Source organism: Malaclemys terrapin, chromosome 1 (genome assembly GCF_027887155.1).
Source record: "Malaclemys terrapin pileata isolate rMalTer1 chromosome 1, rMalTer1.hap1, whole genome shotgun sequence".
Taxonomy (NCBI): domain Eukaryota; kingdom Metazoa; phylum Chordata; order Testudines; family Emydidae; genus Malaclemys; species Malaclemys terrapin.
Window position 1 is genome coordinate 304,339,002 of NC_071505.1, and position 21,213 is coordinate 304,360,214.

General features: G+C 39.4%; 1 protein-coding gene across 3 annotated transcripts in view; it reads right to left on the minus strand.

Moving 5' to 3' along the window:
* Nucleotides 1-18,020: 18,020 nt before the first annotated feature.
* PDS5B (PDS5 cohesin associated factor B) overlaps nt 18,021-21,213 on the minus strand; it is a 263,572-nt gene continuing 260,379 nt past the window's right edge. For all 3 annotated transcript variants that reach the window (XM_054015327.1, XM_054015328.1, XM_054015326.1), the window contains exon 35: nt 18,021-18,920. In XM_054015327.1, coding sequence (XP_053871302.1) covers nt 18,885-18,920 — 36 coding nt within the window. In that variant the 3' untranslated portion in view covers nt 18,021-18,884. The remainder of the gene's footprint in view (nt 18,921-21,213) is intronic.

The window sequence follows — 21,213 nt, forward strand, 5'->3', positions numbered from 1 at the left end:
GAAAGGAAAGAGTTAGATGAAGAAAACATGTCAGTTATAAACAATACTAATAGGGTATAAAGCCTTAGCTGCTCTTCTAAATACATTGATAACTAAATCTGGGCCCACAGATACACTCAACAATGCCATAAGCCCTGCAAGAGCTAATGAGCGTCTCCACTTTAAACCACATTTTTGGTATTATGTAAATTATTTTTTTCCAGTATGAGGCAAGTTAACACTTGGTACACAATTTGCAGCACCAGCTGTGAACTCTCCTCTCCCCCAAATATTCAATGATCTATTCAGAGGTTACTGCTTTTAACGGGACTTCCCTTTCCAAGTTTGTTTTTTTACATTTTGGTGAAATGTTTATGGGTTTGGTAAATGAGTTTCCCTTCACTGTTTCAAATGGAAAGAAACACATTCACTTTGTATACTACTATTTTTTTTTTTTTTAATTGTCATCAGCATTATCAAGGATGTCAGCATAGGTTTGTAAACTGTCACTTACGCTCCAGCTGCTGGTTAGTTTGCAGCAGCACAGGAGAAAATAAATATTGCCAGATGTAAAATCTAATTTCTCTGTCAATAAGTAATGGGTTTAATTCCCTTTCCTCCTCACCACCATTTCCCTACCCTTTTAACACACATGCGCACCAAGTTCTAATTTGATTTTGGACAACATCCAAATGCACAGCCAATTCTAACAGTTGTAAGGTTGGATATTTAAGCTTTAAATATTTAAGCTTACAATACAGAATGCTTCACGGACTGCAGAGTGAGTCTTCCTTCACAGTATTTATAACAATACTGAAAAAAACTGCCAAAATTTTGAAGAATTATCCTCTCTGTTTCTCCAAATAAATCTATGGTTAGTTCTATAGATCCCACAATACAATGTAGTATTTAGGAAACTCCCACAAACCCACTTCAGAGATCACAGATTCATATTTTTAATTGACGGTACCGTGTAGCATATAAAGTGAAGTGTTATACTGCAGGGAGCAATTCTACATTGGAAAAGTGATTAACTGAAAGAGTTAGAAGAGATTTTCTCTCTCTAGTTTCTATAATGCTAGATAGTGTATTACAATCCACAATGGGATATCCAGATGTTTAGCATCCATCTTACACGATGAAACAAAAAAACTGAACTGTAAGAAAGCATGACTTTCTAAAATATGGAGTAAAGACGTGACTATATTTAATTGGAATAAAGTTTCAGATTAAATATAATGCAAATGTATTGACATACGGTAAATTAAGCTTAAGGGTTTAATTGTACTGTATTAAAAATCTTCCACCATTTCAACAATTTAAAACACCTCTCACAGATCAGCAATTGTAGCTGAAGGCTACCACAAACTCATATGCAAGTGATAAAATATGGTCATGTTGTCCTTGTAGGATGGTATTCACAAATGGGAACACAGTTGACGATGAGTGCAAGTCACTGGACTAGATGACCTCAAGATCCCTTCTAGTCCTACAATCCTATGATGCTTTGATTCAAAAGAATCCACAATAAATCAACCTCTCTCACCCCTCCTTCCATTTTATTCATTTTGAAAAAGGGGTGCATACAGTTAGACTCATTTTCTTGCACCATCTGCTGGGTTTTAGCCGTAACTACAGTCCAAATGCTGGCATACTTCATTTCCTAGTCTATACATATATGGGCATAGGATTCCTTAATATGTCTTTATTTTTCAGACTACCCATTTTCCTTTGTGTCTTGTAAACTATTGCAATACATTTTCTTTGGTATACAACTAAAGAATGTGTCATACATTTTTTTTTCCAATACTCTTTTCACTCGTATATATTTCTCCTCCATGCTATTGCCATTATACTATACGCTGATGAGACAATATTTCAGGCTACTGAATAATTGATTTCAAACTAAACTAACTTGGGCTAATGGCATAATCAAACCTTGCAATTTATACAGCTCCTAATGGAACAGCACACATCCAAGATGCCATACCAATTGTACATTCCTATATTGTTATCCAAAGACTCCACATCACTAGGAAGAACACATTTTGTCATTATCCTGTAACAAATTACCTTCCCTGAGTCTCTGGGCCAGATCCTCAGCTAGTGTAATTCAGCAGAGCTGTGCTAATTTAGAATGACTGAGGATCTGTTCAATTTCAACTTGAAATGATCTCTTTGAAAAGCCTAACTTCAGAGATGATCATATCACTTGTATGAAAATTGCTGAGAAAATTGTCCTATATTTTGCTAACTTGGAACGGGACACACTGATTAATTCAATTTCATATTTTGAAGAGGAAAATCAACACAATTCCTATAAAGAACTTTATAGTGATGGAGGAAATGTCAGTGAGTTCTAAAGTTATTGAAAGTACTGAACCTTTTGAGCCTGGGCTTCTCATCCATAATTTCTTTTATCTATACTGTAGCTCAAGGAGTAGCTGAGAATTGGTAATGTAACCAGTGCTGGCCTGATTCCGAGAGGTGCTGAATACTTTCAGCTCCCAGGAGAGTCAATGGAGAGATGTAGGTGCTCAACAACAGACTCAAATGATGGTATGCCCTAGGCACTTATGAACCACATACCAGTTCTGTTTTGTTCTTTTTTAAATGTAGATTTTGTACTGTCCCAACATTTTAAATTTAAAATATTAAAATTCAGAAGTATTTAAATCATTGTGCAATCATGATCGTTATTGGATGTGACTGGAGCTGACAAGGTGTTTTTGGCTCAACTTAAGTCTCATCTGGTTCCAGTTTTTAACTAGTCTTTTCAACACATTATGAAAAAATATACCTACTATCCACTGTGCTCTGGAACCAAATACTTCTTCCTCAACCCCCCAAATCTGCAAACCCCTTATTCTTCTATTAGTTATCTCATACTTGTCGGGATCACCTAAGAATCTCCTTGTTTATGATTAAATTGAACCAATGGATGTTAATCATAGAATCATAGGACTGGAAGGGACCTCGAGAGGTCATCTAGTCCAGTCCCCTGCACTCATGGCAGGACTAAATATTATCTAGCCATCCCTGACAGGTGTTTGTCCAACTTGCTCATAAAAATCTCCAATAATGGAGATTCCACAACCTCCCTAGGCAATTTATTCTAGTGCTTAACCACCATGACAGGAAGTTTTTCCTGATGTCCAATTTAAACCTCCTTTGCTGATATTTAAGCCCATTGCTTCTTGTCCTATCCTCAGACGTTAAGAACAATTCTTCTCCCTCCTCCTTGTAACAACCTTTTATGTACTTGACAACAGTTATGTCATCTCTCAGTCTTCTCTTTTCCAGAGTAAACAAACCACATTTTTTCAATCTTCCCTCATAGGTCATGTTCTCTAACCTTTAATAATTTTTGTTGCTCTTCTTTGGACTTTCTCCAATTTGCCCACATCTTTCCTGAAATTTGGCGCCCAGAACTGGACACAATACTCCAGTTGAGGCCTAATCAGCACGGAGTAGAGCAAAAGAATTACATCTCATGTCTTGCTTACAACAGTCCTGCTAATACATCCCAGAATGATGTTTTCTTTTTTTGCAACAGCGTTACAACTGTTGACTCCTATTTAGCTGGTGATCCACTATGACCCCCAGATCCCTTTCCGCTGTGCTCCTTTCTAGGCAGTCATCTTCCATTTTGTGTGTGTGCAACTGATTGTTCCTTCTTAAGTGGAGTACTCTGCATTGGTCCCCATTGAATTTCATCCTATTTAATTCAGACCATTTCTCCAGTTTTTCCAGATCATTTTGAATTTTAATCCTATCCTCCAAAGGATGTGCAACCCCTCCCAGCTTGATATCGTCCGCAAACATTATAAGTGTACTCTCTATGCCATTATCTAAATAACTGATGAAGATATTGAACAGAACCGGACCCAGAACCAATCCCATGGGGCCCCATTCATTATGCCCTTCCAACATGACTGTGAACCACTGATAACCAGTCTCTGGGAATGATTTTCCAACCAGTTATGCACCCACCTTACAGTAGCCCCATCTAGGTTGCATTTCCCTAGTTTGTTTATGAGAATGTCATGCGAGACAGTATCAAAAGCTTTACTAAAGTCAAGATATACCACGTCTACTGCTTTCCCCCATCCACACGGCTTGTTACCCCATCAAAGAAAGATGTCAGGTTGGTTTGACATGATTTGTTCTTGAAAAATCCATGCTGGCTGTTACTTTTCACCTTATCTTAGAGATGTTTGAAAATTGATTGCTTAATTATTTGCTTCATTATCTTTCCGGGTACAGAAGTTAAGCTGACTGGGATGTAATTCCCCGGGTTGTCCTTATTTCCCTTTGCATAGATTGGCACTATATTTGCCCTTTTCCAGTCTTCTGGAATCTGTCTTCCATGACTTTTCAAATATAATTGCTAATAGCTCAGATACCTCCTCAGTCAGTTCCTTGAATATTCTAGGATGCATTTCATCAGGCCCTGGTGACTTGAAGACATCGAACTTGTCTAAGTAAATTGTTCTTCCCCTATTTTTGCCTCTGATCCTACCTCATTTTCACTGGCATTCACTATGTTAGATGTCCAATCACCACCAACCTTCTTGGTCAAAAACGAAACACAGAAGTCATTAAGCACCTCTACCATTTCCATATTTTCTGTTAGTTTCCCCTCCCCCCCATTGAGTAATGGCCCTAACCTGTCCTTCGTCTTCCTCTTGTTTCTAACGTATTTGTAGAATGTTTTCTTGTTATCCTTTATGTCTATAGCTACTTTGATCTCGTTTTGTGCCTTGGCCTTTCTAATTTTGTCCCTACATACTTGTGTTATTTGTTTATATTCATCCTTTGTCATTTGACCTAGTTTCCACTTTTTGTAAAAGGACTCTTTTTTGATTTTTAGATCATTGACAATCTCCTGGTTAAGCCAGGGTGGTCTCTTACCATACTTCCTATCTTTCCTATGCAGTGGGATAGTTTGGTCTTGTGCCCTTAATAATGTCTCCTTGAAAAACTGTCAACTGTCTTCAATTGTTCCCCTTAGACTTGCTTTCCATGGAATCTTACCTACCAACTCCCTGTGTTTGCTAAAGTCTGACTTCTGGAAATCCATTGTCTTTCTTTTGCTGTTCTTCCTTCTACCATTCCTTAGAATCATGAACTCTATCATTTCATGATCACTTTCACTCAAGCTGCCTTCCACTTTCAAATTCTCAACCAGCTCCTTGCTATTTGTCAAATTCAAATCTAGAACAGTCTCTCTGCTAGTAGCTTTCTCCACCTTCTGAAATAAAAAATGGTCTTCAATACATTCCAAGAAGTTGTTAGATAATCTGTGCTCTGCTGTGTTATTTTCCCAACAGATGTCTGAGTAGTTGAAGTCCCCTATCACCACCAAGTCCTGTGCTTTGGATGATTTTGTTAGTGGTTTAAAAAAAAACCTCCTCCACCTCTTTGTTCTGGTTAGGTAGCCTCTAGTAGACTCCTACCATGACATCACCCTTGTTTTTTTACCCCTTTTATCTTTACCCAGAAACTTTCAACAAGTCTATCTCCTATTTCCATCTCAGTCTCAGTCCACGTGTATATATTTTTAATACATAAGGCAATAAATCCACCCTTTTTCCCCTGCCTGTCCTTCCTGAGCAAGCTGTATTTCTTAAATACTGGGGTGTGTGAGTGTGTGAGAGAGAGAGAATTAGAAACTCAAACACAAACATTTTAATGAAAACCTGGTTTCTGATTCATCACTGAAATTCAAGCTTCTAATGGCCAAATCCTGCTCCAACTGAAATCAATGAAAGCTTTCATGTTCACTTCAGTGGAAGTAGAATCAGGCCATTAAGCCAACCAATTCATTTTTTAAATAGGGATACAGTAATCAACAGTTTGCCACAAGCCTATGGTTGCCTACAGTTATGGTAACTGTGCCACACTGCACACTTAAGACACAATTTAACATCAAAATGCAGTAATTTGTTAAAAACCAACCACCACCATCACCACCACAGTACTATCTACGTGCAAGGAGATCAAGATCCTCTGGGATCTCTTTTACATTTAATAGATGAAAGCTGCAGACTAAGGATGGCAAATTTAGTTTTGGATGGGAGAGTCTTCTTTCCCTGGCTGCATCTCAGTGGTGGCCACCAGGCTCTATACTCACTCTCTGGCCCAATCAATATTGAATCATTTATACAAAGTGGAAAAGCTTCAACAGGGGCGAGAGGAGGGGAGAGAGAAAGAACATGCACAACCCACCCCAGACTTGCCATAGGCTGGTGCTTAGGTCACTCACCTCAGAGGAGGGAGGGCTGGGTTCCAGAAATGAACCGTTCTGACATTTGCCAATTTTTTCCCCAACCAAAACAATTAGCTAAAACTAACTCACACAATGTTTTGATTGACCTGAATCTGCATTTTTCAGGGAGAAAAGAAAAGGGTTGGATGAAAAATTTTGCCCAGCTCTACTTGGCAGAACACACTGTGTACTATGTCTTGCTAAATGCTGCATTAACTGATAGCCTGGCATCTATCAGTAATAACCACATAAAGTGTTTGGGAGATGCAAGCCCTGATTTCTGATTCCTCCACACAGAGAGCTCCACAATGGTACATCAGACCTGCACCCACATTTCTGATTAATGTGGTTATGGTATTTTACTTGAACATATCCATCAAACTCCCAAGTATTTTTCTCTAAACCACACTCACTGTTCCTTTTATTCTGACTGATGCTAAAAGTGACGCATCAGAAATGACCACTTGAATGAAAGGGAAGCTGTATCCCCTACCCAGAAGCATTCTACATGCAGCTATGGAACCAGCAAACTGATCTTCAACTTCTCTGAACTTCCTACCTCACAAATTCCTATTACTCCCGCTGTTTCTCCTCCCTATCCTTGCCTGCCTCCCACACAACTCCTGCTACTTCTCCAACCCTGACTTCCAATCTCATTCTTTAGTTTAAAACAAAATAATGAAGGGGCTGAAGGGCTCACCTAGAAGCATGATCACTGAGCTGTTGGAGGGGATTGTTTAAATGTACATGTACAACATCATGTACAACATAATTTTAACCTTTTACATCTCCTTAATGCGACTCCTTCGGTGATGCGAAGTGCTACTGCCTCACTCAAGGCATTAAGCATACATAGCACTCTTCAAGCTAAGAGCTAGTGGACAATAATGTTACTGTTTGTGCAACATTCAAAGAGGTTATTCCTTTCTGCACAAGTTGTGTTTATACATTTTTACTAATGGAGACATTATCTTCACAGTAAACCACCTCAGCATCACAAATTTTTTATTGTTTATGTATATTCTATATACTGCACCAGAGGGACACATTCAAGAATCTGCAAATTCATATTTCTTACATTATACCTCATTATTTGTAACATATTTGGGATCTGAAAAACGTATTTCTCCCCATACCAATTGTTGAATGTTGAGACTTTTCCCTCTGTTTTGAATAGAGCTGACTCTTGGCCAAATGCAGGCTCATTGTAAGCAGGAGAAACTTCCAACAATTTCAATAGGCACCTGCTTACTCAAGGAATTCAGTCCCTTGTGAATATCAACAGCCTTAAAATGACAATGCCACTTGAGCTACTGTACTGCTTGAGTAGTGGAGAGAGTGAAAAGGTGTTCTATTAACAGAATTAACACATTCAAAAGGGAAACTAGACAATTTGGGGGGGATACCCAGTTTTTTTAAATTTATATTTTTACTATTAGACAAAAATATCAAGAAGGATAAAGAACAGGTGAATAGAGGTATAGAAGGAAGATAACTAGAAGCTGAAGAAATGAAAAGGCACAGTGCAAAACAGAACGAACAAGTGTGGTGTATGTATAGCCATAGCTTATGATTTTGCTTTTTGGTGTACTACATCTTTACATTTCTCAGAACCTGCAGCAGCAGCTTTCAATTTTGTGTTCAGCTCAGACGGAACCTGGTACAGAAGAGACGACACTCCATTCTTTCATTAGGACTTTGTTTTTTTCTTCTTTGTACATGGAAAGCAGTATAGGAACTATAGAATGTGATTTTCTGCTTTATCAAGTGATGGCATAAATCCACTGAGAAGTTTATATTGTGAGCTATATTACAGGCCTGTACATTCATTTTGTTTTAGACTCTCCTGATGTGGACAGCAACTGATCTAAAGTATATTCACACGTACTAGCAGATCTGTGCTGTAAAGCTCACTCATTCTCATATTTCTGATAAATGTAAAAAAAGCAGGAGAAAGGGGATTCTGGGTTATTAGAGTATTGGGACTATTAATCTATTAATAAGAGATTCGAGTATATGAAACAATTTTTTTTACTTGTGTAATTTAAAAATAAAATCAAGAGCACATAACAGAAGGAAGGAGTTAAAACATGCCTTAGGGGTGAGGAAAGCAGACCCCCCGGCCCTGCACATCCTAGCTTTCAGAGCCTGAGCTCCAACCTGATCCCAAACATGGACGCAGCTATTTTTAGCGCGAGCCACTAGATCCCAAGTCTGGGGAGATGGGCTCTGAGACTTGCTGCCACAGGTTTCTGCTGGCCATGTAGACATCCCCTGTGACATTCCATACTTTGGGGGAGCATCCTGTAACTCCTAAAAAAACAAGGAGTCTGGTGGCACCTTAAAGACTAACAGATTTATTTGGACATAAGCTGTGAGGTTTTTACTCACGAAAGCTTATGCCCAAATAAATCTGTTAGTCTTTAAGGTGCCACCAGACTCCTTGTTGTTTTTGTAGATACAGACTAACACGGCTACCCCCTGATACTTGACATCCTGTAACTCCTGTATTCCTCATTTATATATAATTGTGATATTGCATATAAAGCAGGCCGTGTGAGGTATTGGGGAAAGGTTATGATCTGCTGAAAGTCATTGTTCTATCGAAATATGTATATCATTAATGCATATAAAGTTATGAGAATTGTGTTGTATGACTATCACTAAAACATGCTGTGGGTTTGGGAAGCACCCAGATACTAGTTCTCCAGAGACAATGCCAAGGAAAGTAATCAACACCCAGGCAGGTGTCAAACAACCCATCAACAGCTATTGTCCAGCAAGGGAGCTACAATTCAATGACTCACCTGCAAAAGGCCACATCAGGGAAATTGCTCAACCTTGCCTGGGGACTCAGCAATGCCCACCAGACATGCCTGGATTTAATGTTCTCCAAGCACATGGACTGAGGGTATAAAACAGAACATAGGGGCCCCATGCTTGGCCTTTCGTCTGCCCCCACCTGTGCTGCAAGAAACAAAGACACTCAGAAGAAGACTGAAGACTCCACCAGAGGAGTCTGGCCCAGGTTTAAGGGACAAACCTGTATAGTAAGGACTGCAATATCCAGTGGGGTGAGAAAAACTGTTTAATCTAGATGTCGCCCCGTCTAATAGGTTGAGAGTTTAGACTGCGTGCTTATATTTTATTTTGGTAACTAACTGACTTTTTGCCTATCACTTAAAATCCATCTTTTGTAGTTAATAAATTTAACTGTTTATCTTTACCAGTGAGTTTGCCTGAAGGGTTTGGTAAGGGTTCTTGCTGAGGTTTACAAAGGCAGGTGTTTATCCACTTTTGATTGATGAAGTGGTGAATCAATTAATAAATGTGTACTGCTGAAGCAGTGCAGGACAGTATATTCCTGAGGTACAAGGCTGGGAGCTGAGGGGATCTGGCTGGTGCCTTTCTTTGTGAGACTCACGAGTGGCTCTGGAAGCATTCATGCAATGTAGCTGGGTGTGGGGCTCCACATGCTGTTGAGCTGAGTGATGACAGCGCCTGGAAGGGTTTGCTGCTTGTCACTAGCAAAGCACTAAGAGGGAGCGCAAACCCAGACTGGGGAGTTAAGAGGGCACAGCGGTCCCACAGTCCCAGACTGCACTCCGGGGATCCCGTCACATCCCTTAAGTGTCTTGGTAGGGACAGGAAACAGGTATCTCTTAGGGAAAGGAGGGTAAGTTGGATTCCTGACGAGCAAAGTGGGGGTTATTCATGTTGCGGGACACTGAAGCCTGGCAAATAGTTATAGCTGAATTACAGAGAAAGGCAGGTATTGAAGGGTAGTGTTAGATAGCATATTAGGAGCTCAATACGAATACCGAGATAGATTTAATGGATGGCTGCACAGGTGTCACCATGATTGTCAGGACTCCATTGCGATATGGATTGGTGTCCTTAGTGTTAGCTTCAGTACTTGCAGGGGCCTGGGAAGAAATTGTGGTGCCTTTTTATCATCTTAAGTAACCTTGAGGCATCTGTTCTGGGGTGAGATGTTGGCCTCTCTGTCCTTATTTTTAGCCACATCTGCTTCATATTTTGCTCAGATGGTGGTTACTTTGACCTAAGCAGTTTGGTTTCTGGCCTCACTTGTTTCTGCCTAGGAGGCATCTGAAAAAAAGCAAGAAAACAGTTCAGTTTCCAGGATGGGGACATTGGCATTTTTCTGACTTTGCTTAGCTTGGTTTGGTTAGTGTACTTCACCTCTTATCTCAGTTAGATTCCCAGTGCCCTGCATTTTTAGTAAGGAAAAGGAGATGGGGATTACAGAGAGAACACAAGTTAAATCCTCTTAACACACCTTGGATACTAATATCTCACAGCTATGTGGGTATCTGCTCATGTAATCTTCCACCTTTCCACTTTTTCCTCAATTTCCACAGGCAAGTCAGTTAGCCTCTCTCCGTCTTTCCCCATCTGCAAAATGGGGATAATACAGATTTATCTATCTCATGTAGGTATCCACCTTGCAGCCTTCTGTTAATATAAAAGGTGGCACTCAATCCCATTTCCACTTGGTTGAAGTTTGATGTTCTGCTACTCCTTGCTCCTACCGCCATTCATCTCTGTAGATTACCCTACTCTCAACTCAAATTTCCAGTATCTTCAAAGTGCTTCCTTCCACCAACAACCATTCTCCCTCCCAGCCACACACCCCACTCCACGCACCAGTGTTTAGAGTTCATCAAAATCATTTCAAAGGGAAACTCTAAGAAGTAGAAGCATGACAAGATTCTCTCCTACCTCCATGCTCAGTTCTTTTCAACCTTACACAGAGGGTCAGTTGCTTCTTTAGGAAAAAGTGGAGCAGTATCCGGCCTAGTAGGCAGAAGGTCAAAGGCTACCCCATAGAGAAATGCAGGTATCTCAGTATACTTAATCCCAGAAGGTATGTTATAGCACCTATAAAATTGCTTTAAAAAGAAGAAACTAATTTATTTAGAATTAGCATGTTATGGTTTTATTAAATATAGATTTAAAAACATTTCTGTTCTTTCAAATAGCTTTAGTTTACATGTCTTATTTTTTCTGAATACAAATATGCTATAGGGACTGTAGAGACATGGAAACTTAAAATATAAGTTCTTTAAGGCAGAGACCTATCTTATTCTAGGTCTGTAGCACACTGTCGGACACTTGATAAATACTAATAGAAATAGCTGCTAATCTAGAAACATCTTTTATATTAGATTCCCACATGCTTTGTAGTCCAATCCTATTCTCATTACTAAGTTAAACAAAGTGTACTTCTACTACTATACACACAGAATAAAGTGAGGGGGAATACTAACATTCTCTTTATAGTACCCAGCATTTTATGTTCTGCAGTTTTGTGCAGAACCAAAGACACTAGCTTATGAAATGCAGAACAAATTAAAAAACATTTTCTGCAGTGACAATGAGTATGAATAAGCAGGGAAACACAAGAAATGCATTCAATAACACTGCTTAGGTTTTCAAAATATGGTTCTTTAAGTGTCTACCTACATTTAAAGTTTAATACAAAATATCAGAAAATAAAAGTAACCCAATAAAATACCTGTGAGATACTGTACTTTATGCATGTTAAAATCAATTCCAAAGTTGTACTGCATGATTTCTGAAATGTCAGAGTATGGATTTGTGAAAAATCTATTTTTATTTCAGAAACAAATCTAAAGCATATGGAAACAAAGGATAATATATAGCAGTTGCCAAAGAATATACATGCTAATTATTTAAACGAATGTGTATTAAAAACAAGACTGAATACTTGTAGTGAGGCATTGATTTACAATGCAACATCAGATGCTTTGTTTTAGTTGCTACTTATATGGGATATTTAATATATAATAACTAATGCACATTTATTTATCCTCTCCTGCTCACAAATTTGTTAATGGCACTTAGTGAACTAATTAGACGGAAGTCAGAACTTTTAGATGGAAGGATTTGAATCAAAGTTTAAGAATAAATTGTTTGGGTTCTACTGTTTTTGTTATGCTTGCACCTACAATTGTTAACATTCAGATTTGCATTCTTCACTGGTCATAATAAGAATGGATGCTCTACTGTAGATAAAAGAGCATTTGTTTTAACAGCATGTTGTGTAATCCTTTGGAGACAGCAGTATAAACACATGCTCTGCTTACATTATAGCATCCATCTTTGCTATCAAAAGGGGGAGTTGCATCTAAATTAAAGGTAGAATTTTCCTAGTGTAGACAGGGTCTTTGTGCATGTGATGTCCATTAAGGGTAATGAGACAAGAGAGTGCCAGCCTGCCTACTACAAGGGTGAAGAGTTGAGTTCTATTCTTCATTCTGCTTCTGACTCAATGTGTGGCCGTGTTTAAGTTATTTGAACCTCTCTATGCTTCATATCTGTAAAACAGGGATAATGAGAGAGATCTACAGGATAGTAGTCAGGTGCTCATTCTACTCATGACTCACTGTGTTGCCTCGAACAAGTGTCTCAACATCTACCTCAGTTTCCCTAGTTGAAAAATGGATAAAATACTTACAATACCTACCAGCTCACTGATGTGAAGTTGAATTAATCTGCCTAAAGCTTTGAAAACAAATGGCCAGATTTTCAAAGGCTGGATGCACGCACATGCTCGCAATTGTGCACAATTAGGTATACACACTTCTTAAAGACAGTCTTGTGTGCGAGTGTTATAATAGTCAAAGTATTTTAATGGAGTTGGTTGCTGAAAAGAGCAAGTACATATGTTAAATCCCAATCCTGCAAAAATTTATGCATATGAGTTTGCAGGATCAGACCCCTAAAATTTACAGTGTGCATTCATGGAGACAGATTGTGATAAACTATCCCATAAAGCAATTCAAATCCTAAGTCTTAATAGCAATAATAATTCAACCCCTTTGTGAATGGTTTTGAGATCCTCACAAGATCCCCACAATGAAAGATATTACACAAGTGTTAATACTTCACCTCTAAGTTTGTTGCATTTTAGTCACAAACAGGACATACTAGTATTTAATGGAAATTTCTTCAGCATTGGTGATTCCTCCTTTTGTAAATTATTATTTAAATGTTTGTACTAATAGAAAAACTTCAAAACAGTAGGAGTCATATGCTTGAAAAATGGTTCAATATTTTGTTATGAAAGGTAAAATGTGAGATTCAAATATGAATTAGTATGTAGAGAGCTTAGAAAAAAGCGGGCCAGATTTTCAAAGGCCATCTTTATGCAGAGGCTCACAATTACGTGTGTCAGGGTACTTAAGGAACTTGCTGAAGCAATTTTGGAACCACTAGCAATTATGATGGAGAACATCAATATCTGAGAAAATACTGGAACAATCTAACACCTAGAGCAGGGACGGACAAACTTTTTGGCCTGAGGACCACATCGGGTTTTGGAAATTGTATAGAGGACTGGTTGGGGGGGGGGGGGGGGGTGTCGTGGCCCAGCCCCCACCCCCTATCGCGCCCTCCCCGCCGGGACTCCTGCCCCATCCAACCCCGTTCCCTGACGGCCCCCCCCAGGACCCCTGCCCCATCCACCCCCGCTCCCTGTCCCCTGACTGCCCCCCACCACCTCATCCAACCCCTCCCCTCATTCCTGATGGCCCCACCCAGGACCCCTGCCCCATCCAACCACCCCTTATCCCTGTCCCCTAACTGCTCCCCGCCATCCCATCCAACCCCCCCATCCTTCCTGACTGCCCCCAGGGGACCCTTGCCCCATCCAACCACCCCTTCTCCCTGTCTCCTGACTGCCTCCAGAACCCCTGCCCCTGACTGCCCCCCACCGCCCCGTCCAACCCCTCCTCTCATTCTTGACTGCCCCCCCGGGACCCCTACCCCCAAATCAATTCCCCCGTTCCCAGCCCTCTGACCACCCCGACTCCATCCACACCCCTGCCCACCTCCCCAAACTTCCCTGCCCTCTATCCAAATCCCCCCGCTCCCTGCCCCCTTACCGCGCTGCCTGGAGCATGGCTATAGCGCCGCCTGGCTGGAGCCAGCCAGGCCACAGCGCAGCAGGTCAGGGTGATAAGTAATAGCCAACATGGATTTTTCAAGAACAAATCATGTCAAACCAAGTTAAGTTCCTTCTTTGGTAGGGTTACTGGCCTCGTGGATTGGGGGGAAGCTGTAGACATGAAATATTTTGCTATTCTTCAAAAAAGAACTACATAAATTCATGCAGGATAGGTCCATCAATGGCTATTAGCCAGGAGGATGTCCCTAGCTTCTGTTTGCCAGAAGCTGGGAATGGGCAACAGGGAATGGATCACTTGATGATCACCTGTTCTGTTCATTTCCTCTGGGGCACCTGGCAGTGGCCACTGTCAGAAGACATGGTACTGGGGTAGATGGACCTCTGGTCTGACCCAGTATGGCCATTCTTATGATTTTAGTAAGGTTTTTGATACAGACCCACATGACATTCTCATGAGCAAACTAGGGAAATGTGATCTAGATGAAATTACTCTAAAGGGCCACAAAACTGGTTGAACGACTGTACTCAACAAGTAGTTAAAATGGTTTGCTGTCAGACAGGGAGGATATATCTAGTGGGGTCCTGCAAGGTTCTAATCTGGGTCTGGTACTATTCAGTATTTTCTTTAATGATTTGTATAATGGAGTGAAGAGTATGCTTATGAAATGCAAGTATAACCCTAAACTGGGAAGGGTTGCAAGCACTTTGGAGGACAGGATTCAGACCTTGATAAATTGGAGAACTGGTCTGAAATCAACAGAATGAAATTCAATAAAAATGAGTTCAAAGTCCTACATTTAGGAAGGAAAAATCAAATGCACAACTACAAAATGGGGAATAACTGACTAGGCTGAAGTACTGCAGAAAAGGATCTCAGGATTATAGTGGATCACAAATTGAATATGAGCCAACAATATGATAGAACTATGAAAAAGGCTAATATTATTCTGGAGCATATTAAAAGGAGTGTCATATGACAGGCCTGGTCTACAACTAAAAATTACAGCAAGCTAGCAATATCGCTCAAGGAAGTAAAAATGTCATGCCTTATGTGACATAGTTAGTTAGATTGACCGTACCACCACTGTAGAGATAGCCAGATTGACAGAAGAATTCTTCCGTCAACCTGGCTACAACCTCTTGGAGAGGATGATTACAGACACGGAAAGAATAAAATCCTTCCATGATGTAGGAATCATCTATGGTGCAGCCTCGGAGGCGTGTTGCTGTAGTGTAGACATGACCTAAGACATGGGAGGTAATTGTTCCATTCTACTTGGGCCTAGTGATGCCTCAGTTGGAGTAGTGTGTCCAGTTTTGGGCGCCACACTAAGGATGTGGATAAATTGGAGAGAGTTCAGAGGTGAACAACAAATATGAAAACCTGACCTATGAGGAAAGGTTAAATTGGGTATGTGTAGTCTTGAGAATAAAAGACTGAGGGGACACCTGATACCAATTTTCAAATATGTTAAAGGCTGTTATAAAGAGGATGTTAACTCCATTCCAGTGAAGGTAGGACAAGAAGTAATGGGCTTAATCTGCTGCAAGAGAGATTTAGGTTAGATATTATGAAACACTTTCTAACGATAAGGATAGTTAAGTAATGGAATAAGTGACCAATGAGGTTGTGGAATACCCATTACTGGAAATGTTTAAGATCAGGCTAGACAAGAACCGGTCAGGTATGGTCTAGGCATACTTGGTCCTACCTCAGTCCAGAGGGATAGACTAGATGACCTCTGAAGGTCCCTCCCCCAGCCTTCTACGATTTTATGATTATGTATAGGTAAAGATTATCTAATTTTGTGGGTAGATTATTCAGATACAACTCTCAAACAAGCAGTTGCATATATTTCCCTATTTATGAGTAGCATTAAAAAGAGCCCTTAATATTCACATTCTCAGAGGTGGTGGTGGAAACAAGGAAGAAGTGTCAAAAACCAAGGTTATGGAGTCAGAGGTAAATTAACCTTTAACAGCTAGAGAGGAGTTACAGTCACTGTATGTATTTTACATATAAAGTGAAGAGCATGGAAATTTTCCTGTTGGACTGCAGCAGGAATATGAAATATAATGAAGATTAGCTTAATTTGCTGCAAGATACAGCAAGATACTCACTGTAATTTTGTAAGAACTTCATACTGGAACTTGTTACAGTGAGTTCAATTTGATTTTTTAATGTAATACAGTACATTTTTATAAACTGAACATTATCATTGCAGAAGAACATGCTAACTAAATGTTAGCAATTTATATTTTTATACATAATTATTTTACTCTACTGTAGCTACTGTATGCAGATCTCAATATTAGTACATAAAATATTCATTTTACTTATATGTGGAGATGAGGATGAACCTAGAAGAGGTTTGAATATCAGAATGTCATATCTGCTGCACCTGTTTTCCATTGTAATAATGAATTACACACCATAACCCAAAAAATAAACATTTAAATTGCAAAACTATAGTTTAAATTTACATTAATCATATTTTATGATCAGTTGTTGTACATCTATATTCTATGAAATTTGATTTAATCATGCTTATGGACATATAAACAACAGCCCTCAGCAGTTTCAACACCAATTTTTCATATTTTGTATAAAATGGACTTAGACATATCTTCCATAAATGTTTTCAGTGCAATTCTGTCAATGAAGAAAATATAAAGTTAACTTTCAAATTTTATTTTATAGGATAAAAAAATTGCATTTGCACTGCTGAAGTGTAAATAAGCTATTCAGGTTAGTTGTGCTAATGAAAATTTCAAAGTCAGTCATTAAACCAACTTTAACTGCCCTTACGGGCAGCAGTTCCCCCGTATTCATGGGTATAACTGTAGAATAGCTGAATACTGGGAAAAACTTAAGTAGAGGCAGAATAATCTACTTTTTGAAAATAAAGATTTCAATGAACAGAAATTTTAAATTGAAAAAGTCAAAAGAAAACAGTTAAATTTCTTATGATGTAGTCTTGAAATCGGTAAAACCATGTTTCAACACTATCATCCTCTCTCACATCCCTATGCTCTATGTGCTATCTTGCAAATATAACTTAAGAACATATGCTTTGATGGGTTATATGAAAATGCTTCATTATTCAATGAGATAAAGATTTAATAAGTTAGAAACTGATCTTTTTCACGTCAACTGCAAGGAACCAGAGGGAGAAGTGCACCTGAAATTATAAAAACGTGCTTGACTAAGCATAAAATAATAACCTATACATTTTGGTTCAAAGACAGTTTGTAAAACTGCACACAGGATACTGCCTTACATATTTCATCTCTGTTCTTTGTAAATTACACCCAACAAACAAAAATTCAACAACCCTAAAGTAGCACTAAATAAAAGCGAGCGTCATTCAAATCTTGAATACCTGACTGCAAAGACCTACAGCTGGTCATTCAATGACAATTTAGCTCTTCATACCAAAAAAAATTTGGCTCACAAAAAATAAGTACAATAAACTCTTGGTAGAAGGTGCTCTCATGAAGCAACCTACCATATACTACTGCTAGATACGAGTTTCCGAAAAAAATTACATCCCATTTTCAGCACATTTTTCATAAACATGCAACTCACTATAAAATACAAAACACTTGGCTCTCAAGAACAGCTTTATAAAGACACACTGCATCAATAAAATTTTTTTTCTTTGTGATTAACTTTACATTGTAATAAGAGAACTGTATTTTCACTAAAGTTTATATATCAGATTTCATATTATAATGTAGTAATAATTTGCTCTGTGTGAACATAATGTTCAGGAGGAAATATCTATACACATTAACATACTAGACTATTAAAAACTCATTCAGTTACAGAATTTTATTGATACAGTAGATTAATAAAAACTGATAGGGGAAGATAAAATGGATAGGGTATTCAGTACATTATTTAATAACACATTTTTAAAATTAAAATATTTTAAATCCTTTCTGAATTTTCAATGCCACTAGAAGTCCAGAAAAGCCTGGCATCAATACTGAGGTGTAAAGTGAATCAGACAACTTATTTCACAATTTGAATATGTTGTAGTATTCTATCGGACATCGTTCACTGGTAAAAGGAAGTAATTTAGCACTTTGATGACAAGTGGGTGCTTAGAAGTAAACTCTAGATTAGATATACAAAGGAAACAAAGATCATTCCTTTTCTCCCCCCTCCACCCCCAAACAAATAGTGGCAAAAGAAAATGGCACTATTTATTCAACTGATTTTTTTTTCACAGTTAAATGTCAAGGAGAGTACAAATATGAACACTGACAGATATTGCTTGAGATCCATTCTAACAAAAACTTTTTTCTTTTTTAAATCAACAGATCTAATAAACAGTTGGGCACTGTCAGTTTAAAGCCACTGATAAAAGCTATACAAGCACTTCAGAAGTCAGAAACATTAAAAAAGGGCTATTTACACGTTTCTTCTTTAGTTCATATGTCTACAAAGGCAGCGCACATTACACTTCACAAAAATCCACAGTTAATGATATCAACGTGTGTGGCTAAAGCTTGTGACCTAGGGACTGCAAACGTAGGGGTAGTAAATGTAAAGTAAGTTTTTGTCTTCAGCAACCCCATTTTGTGCACTAAAAGCTTCATTCAGCCTCAAGCTTCAAATTATGAACATTCTTCAAAGCTTTCACCTTGGAACGTGGATAATTACATGCTTCCTCATCGCCTCTCTCTTTTGGAAGTTCTGCGACGTACCTGTTATTTGAAGAGAGAGTCAAGAGATTCATTTTATAAATTACAACAGTGTCCTGTGGCACCTTATAGATTAACAGATGTATTGGAGCATAAGTGGGTATTCACCCACGAAAGGTTATGCTCCAATACGTCTGTTAGTCTATAAGGTGCCACAGGACTCTCTGTTGCTTTTTACAGATCCAGACTGGCTACCCCCCTGATATTTTATAAACTATTTTTTTTAAATTTAATTAATTGATTTATTTTAAAGAAAAGCTGCACATACATTATTTTGAAAAAGTTCATGTGTAAATGTATTCTATTATGGGAAAAATGTTGAGACTGACAATGAATTTACATAGTTCTTCATAAGATATGAAATAATATATTTATAGGAGCTCCCTAGGCCTGTCTCCTTCTAGTATTACCAAAAAAAAACAAACAAAAAACAAAAAAACCCACCCCTTTTGGGGAGATACCAGTTACCAAAAACCGCAGATGGGCAGTTCTTGGAATTGGCCCAAATAGTAAACTACTAGTTAAATAGTTTTTGGGGCAAGACTTTGCATTTTGGGTTTCATTCTTATAAATTGTGCTTTTCTGCAATTTCATCTGGCCTATAGTATGGAGGCATTGTTTGCAGCTCCTCAGTTTACACAGATTTGCAGTTACGTGAGGGATTAAATCCTGTGCTTAGATACAAAAATGCTAGTCTATCATTCCCGAATTTAAAACAAAAAACTCTTTCCTGCCTATCTTAAGAATTAGATAAAGACTGAATTTTCTGAAAATTAAAAGTAAATCTTCTAAAGTTTGAAGGAACTAAAAATTTCTATTTAAAATTTAAACTTGGTATCACATATGTTCCTTGGATCTGCCAAGCCTAAGATTCATAAAAGTAACAAGCCTTAAACTTGGCACAATTACAGATACTGGTAATATCTCAGAACTTAAATAAATTATTAGAATTATCTGTCCTAGCAGTTTCAATGTATGCTGTAGAAGCAAACTGAGAAAATATTACTAACCAGCAAGAAATACTATTTTCCACATCAACTTCTAAGGCCTGTAAGGACTCTTGCAGACTTTCTAAACTCAGCAGGCAGGTACTCAGGGATTGCTTAGCAGCTCTTTGACAAATGGGAACTAGAGGGGAAAAAACAGTTACCCATCTTTTCGTAACTGTTGTTCAAGATGTGTTGCTCATGTCTTTGGAGTGGAGTGGGTCGGCCAAAAATTGCAGGGTATAGCCCCGCGATATTATGTCCAGGTCCCAGAGGTCTGACATAACCCACAACCGGGCCAAGCGTTAGGGGAACAGGTGGTTGAGGAAGGTAGCAGACCCAGGGAATTGGCTGGGGCATCGCTCTCGATTGTGCCATCAAAACAAGTGTTTCTGCCCTGCAGAATGCTTGGTCTGGCCGGCTTGCGCAGGCGAGAGGGAAGTAGAAGGGCGACAACAACTAAAAGCAGTGCCCCTGTGCCTCCTCTCAGATCCAGGGCGAGACTGCCAGGACCTCAATGGCGGGGGTGGCCGGAATGGCTTATGCGCCAACTGAAGTGTGTGGATACCAATGAACGGAGGGGAGCCTTGGTGTCTTTCACCCCGTGCAGCCTCGCATCAGTCTGCTTCGAAAACAGACCGTTCCCATCAAAGGGCAGGTCTTGGATAGAGGTCTGCATCTCCTGGGAGAGACCAGAGACCTAAAGCCAGGAGCTGCGCCTCATAACCGGCACGGATGCCGAGCCCGCCGCGTCCCATGCCATCTGAAGAGCAGAGCAGGCCGCCGAGGTACCCTCCTGCACCAGAGTAACAAACTCCTGGGCTCAGTCCTGTGGGAGGGAGTCCTTGAGTTTATGGCGAAAGCCCCACAAATTTCACAATATAGCGGCACAGGAGGGCCTGGTGATTTACCACCCGAAATTGTAGACTTGCAGTGGAATAAATTTTTCTTCTGAACAAGTCAAATCTTTTGACCTCCTTATTTCGTGGGGTGGAGTTGGTGTGCCCCACTTCTCTTTTTCATTGGCTGCAGAGACCACCAGTAAGCCAGGAGGAGAGTGGGTATATAGGTATTCAAAGCTATTGGCCAGCATGAAGTACTTCTTCTCCCTCTGCCTTGAGGTGGGAGGGATAGGGAGGGTGTCTGCCTGATGCCTTTGTCAATTCTCAAGACCCCCTCGTGCACGGGTAGTGCAATACGGATGGGGTGAAGGCTGACAGCACGCTGAAGAGTTTCCTCTTCCTCAGCCATCTCCTCCACTTGCAGGCCCAGGTTGTCAGCCACCTGCTGGAGCAAGGTCTGGGGGTGGT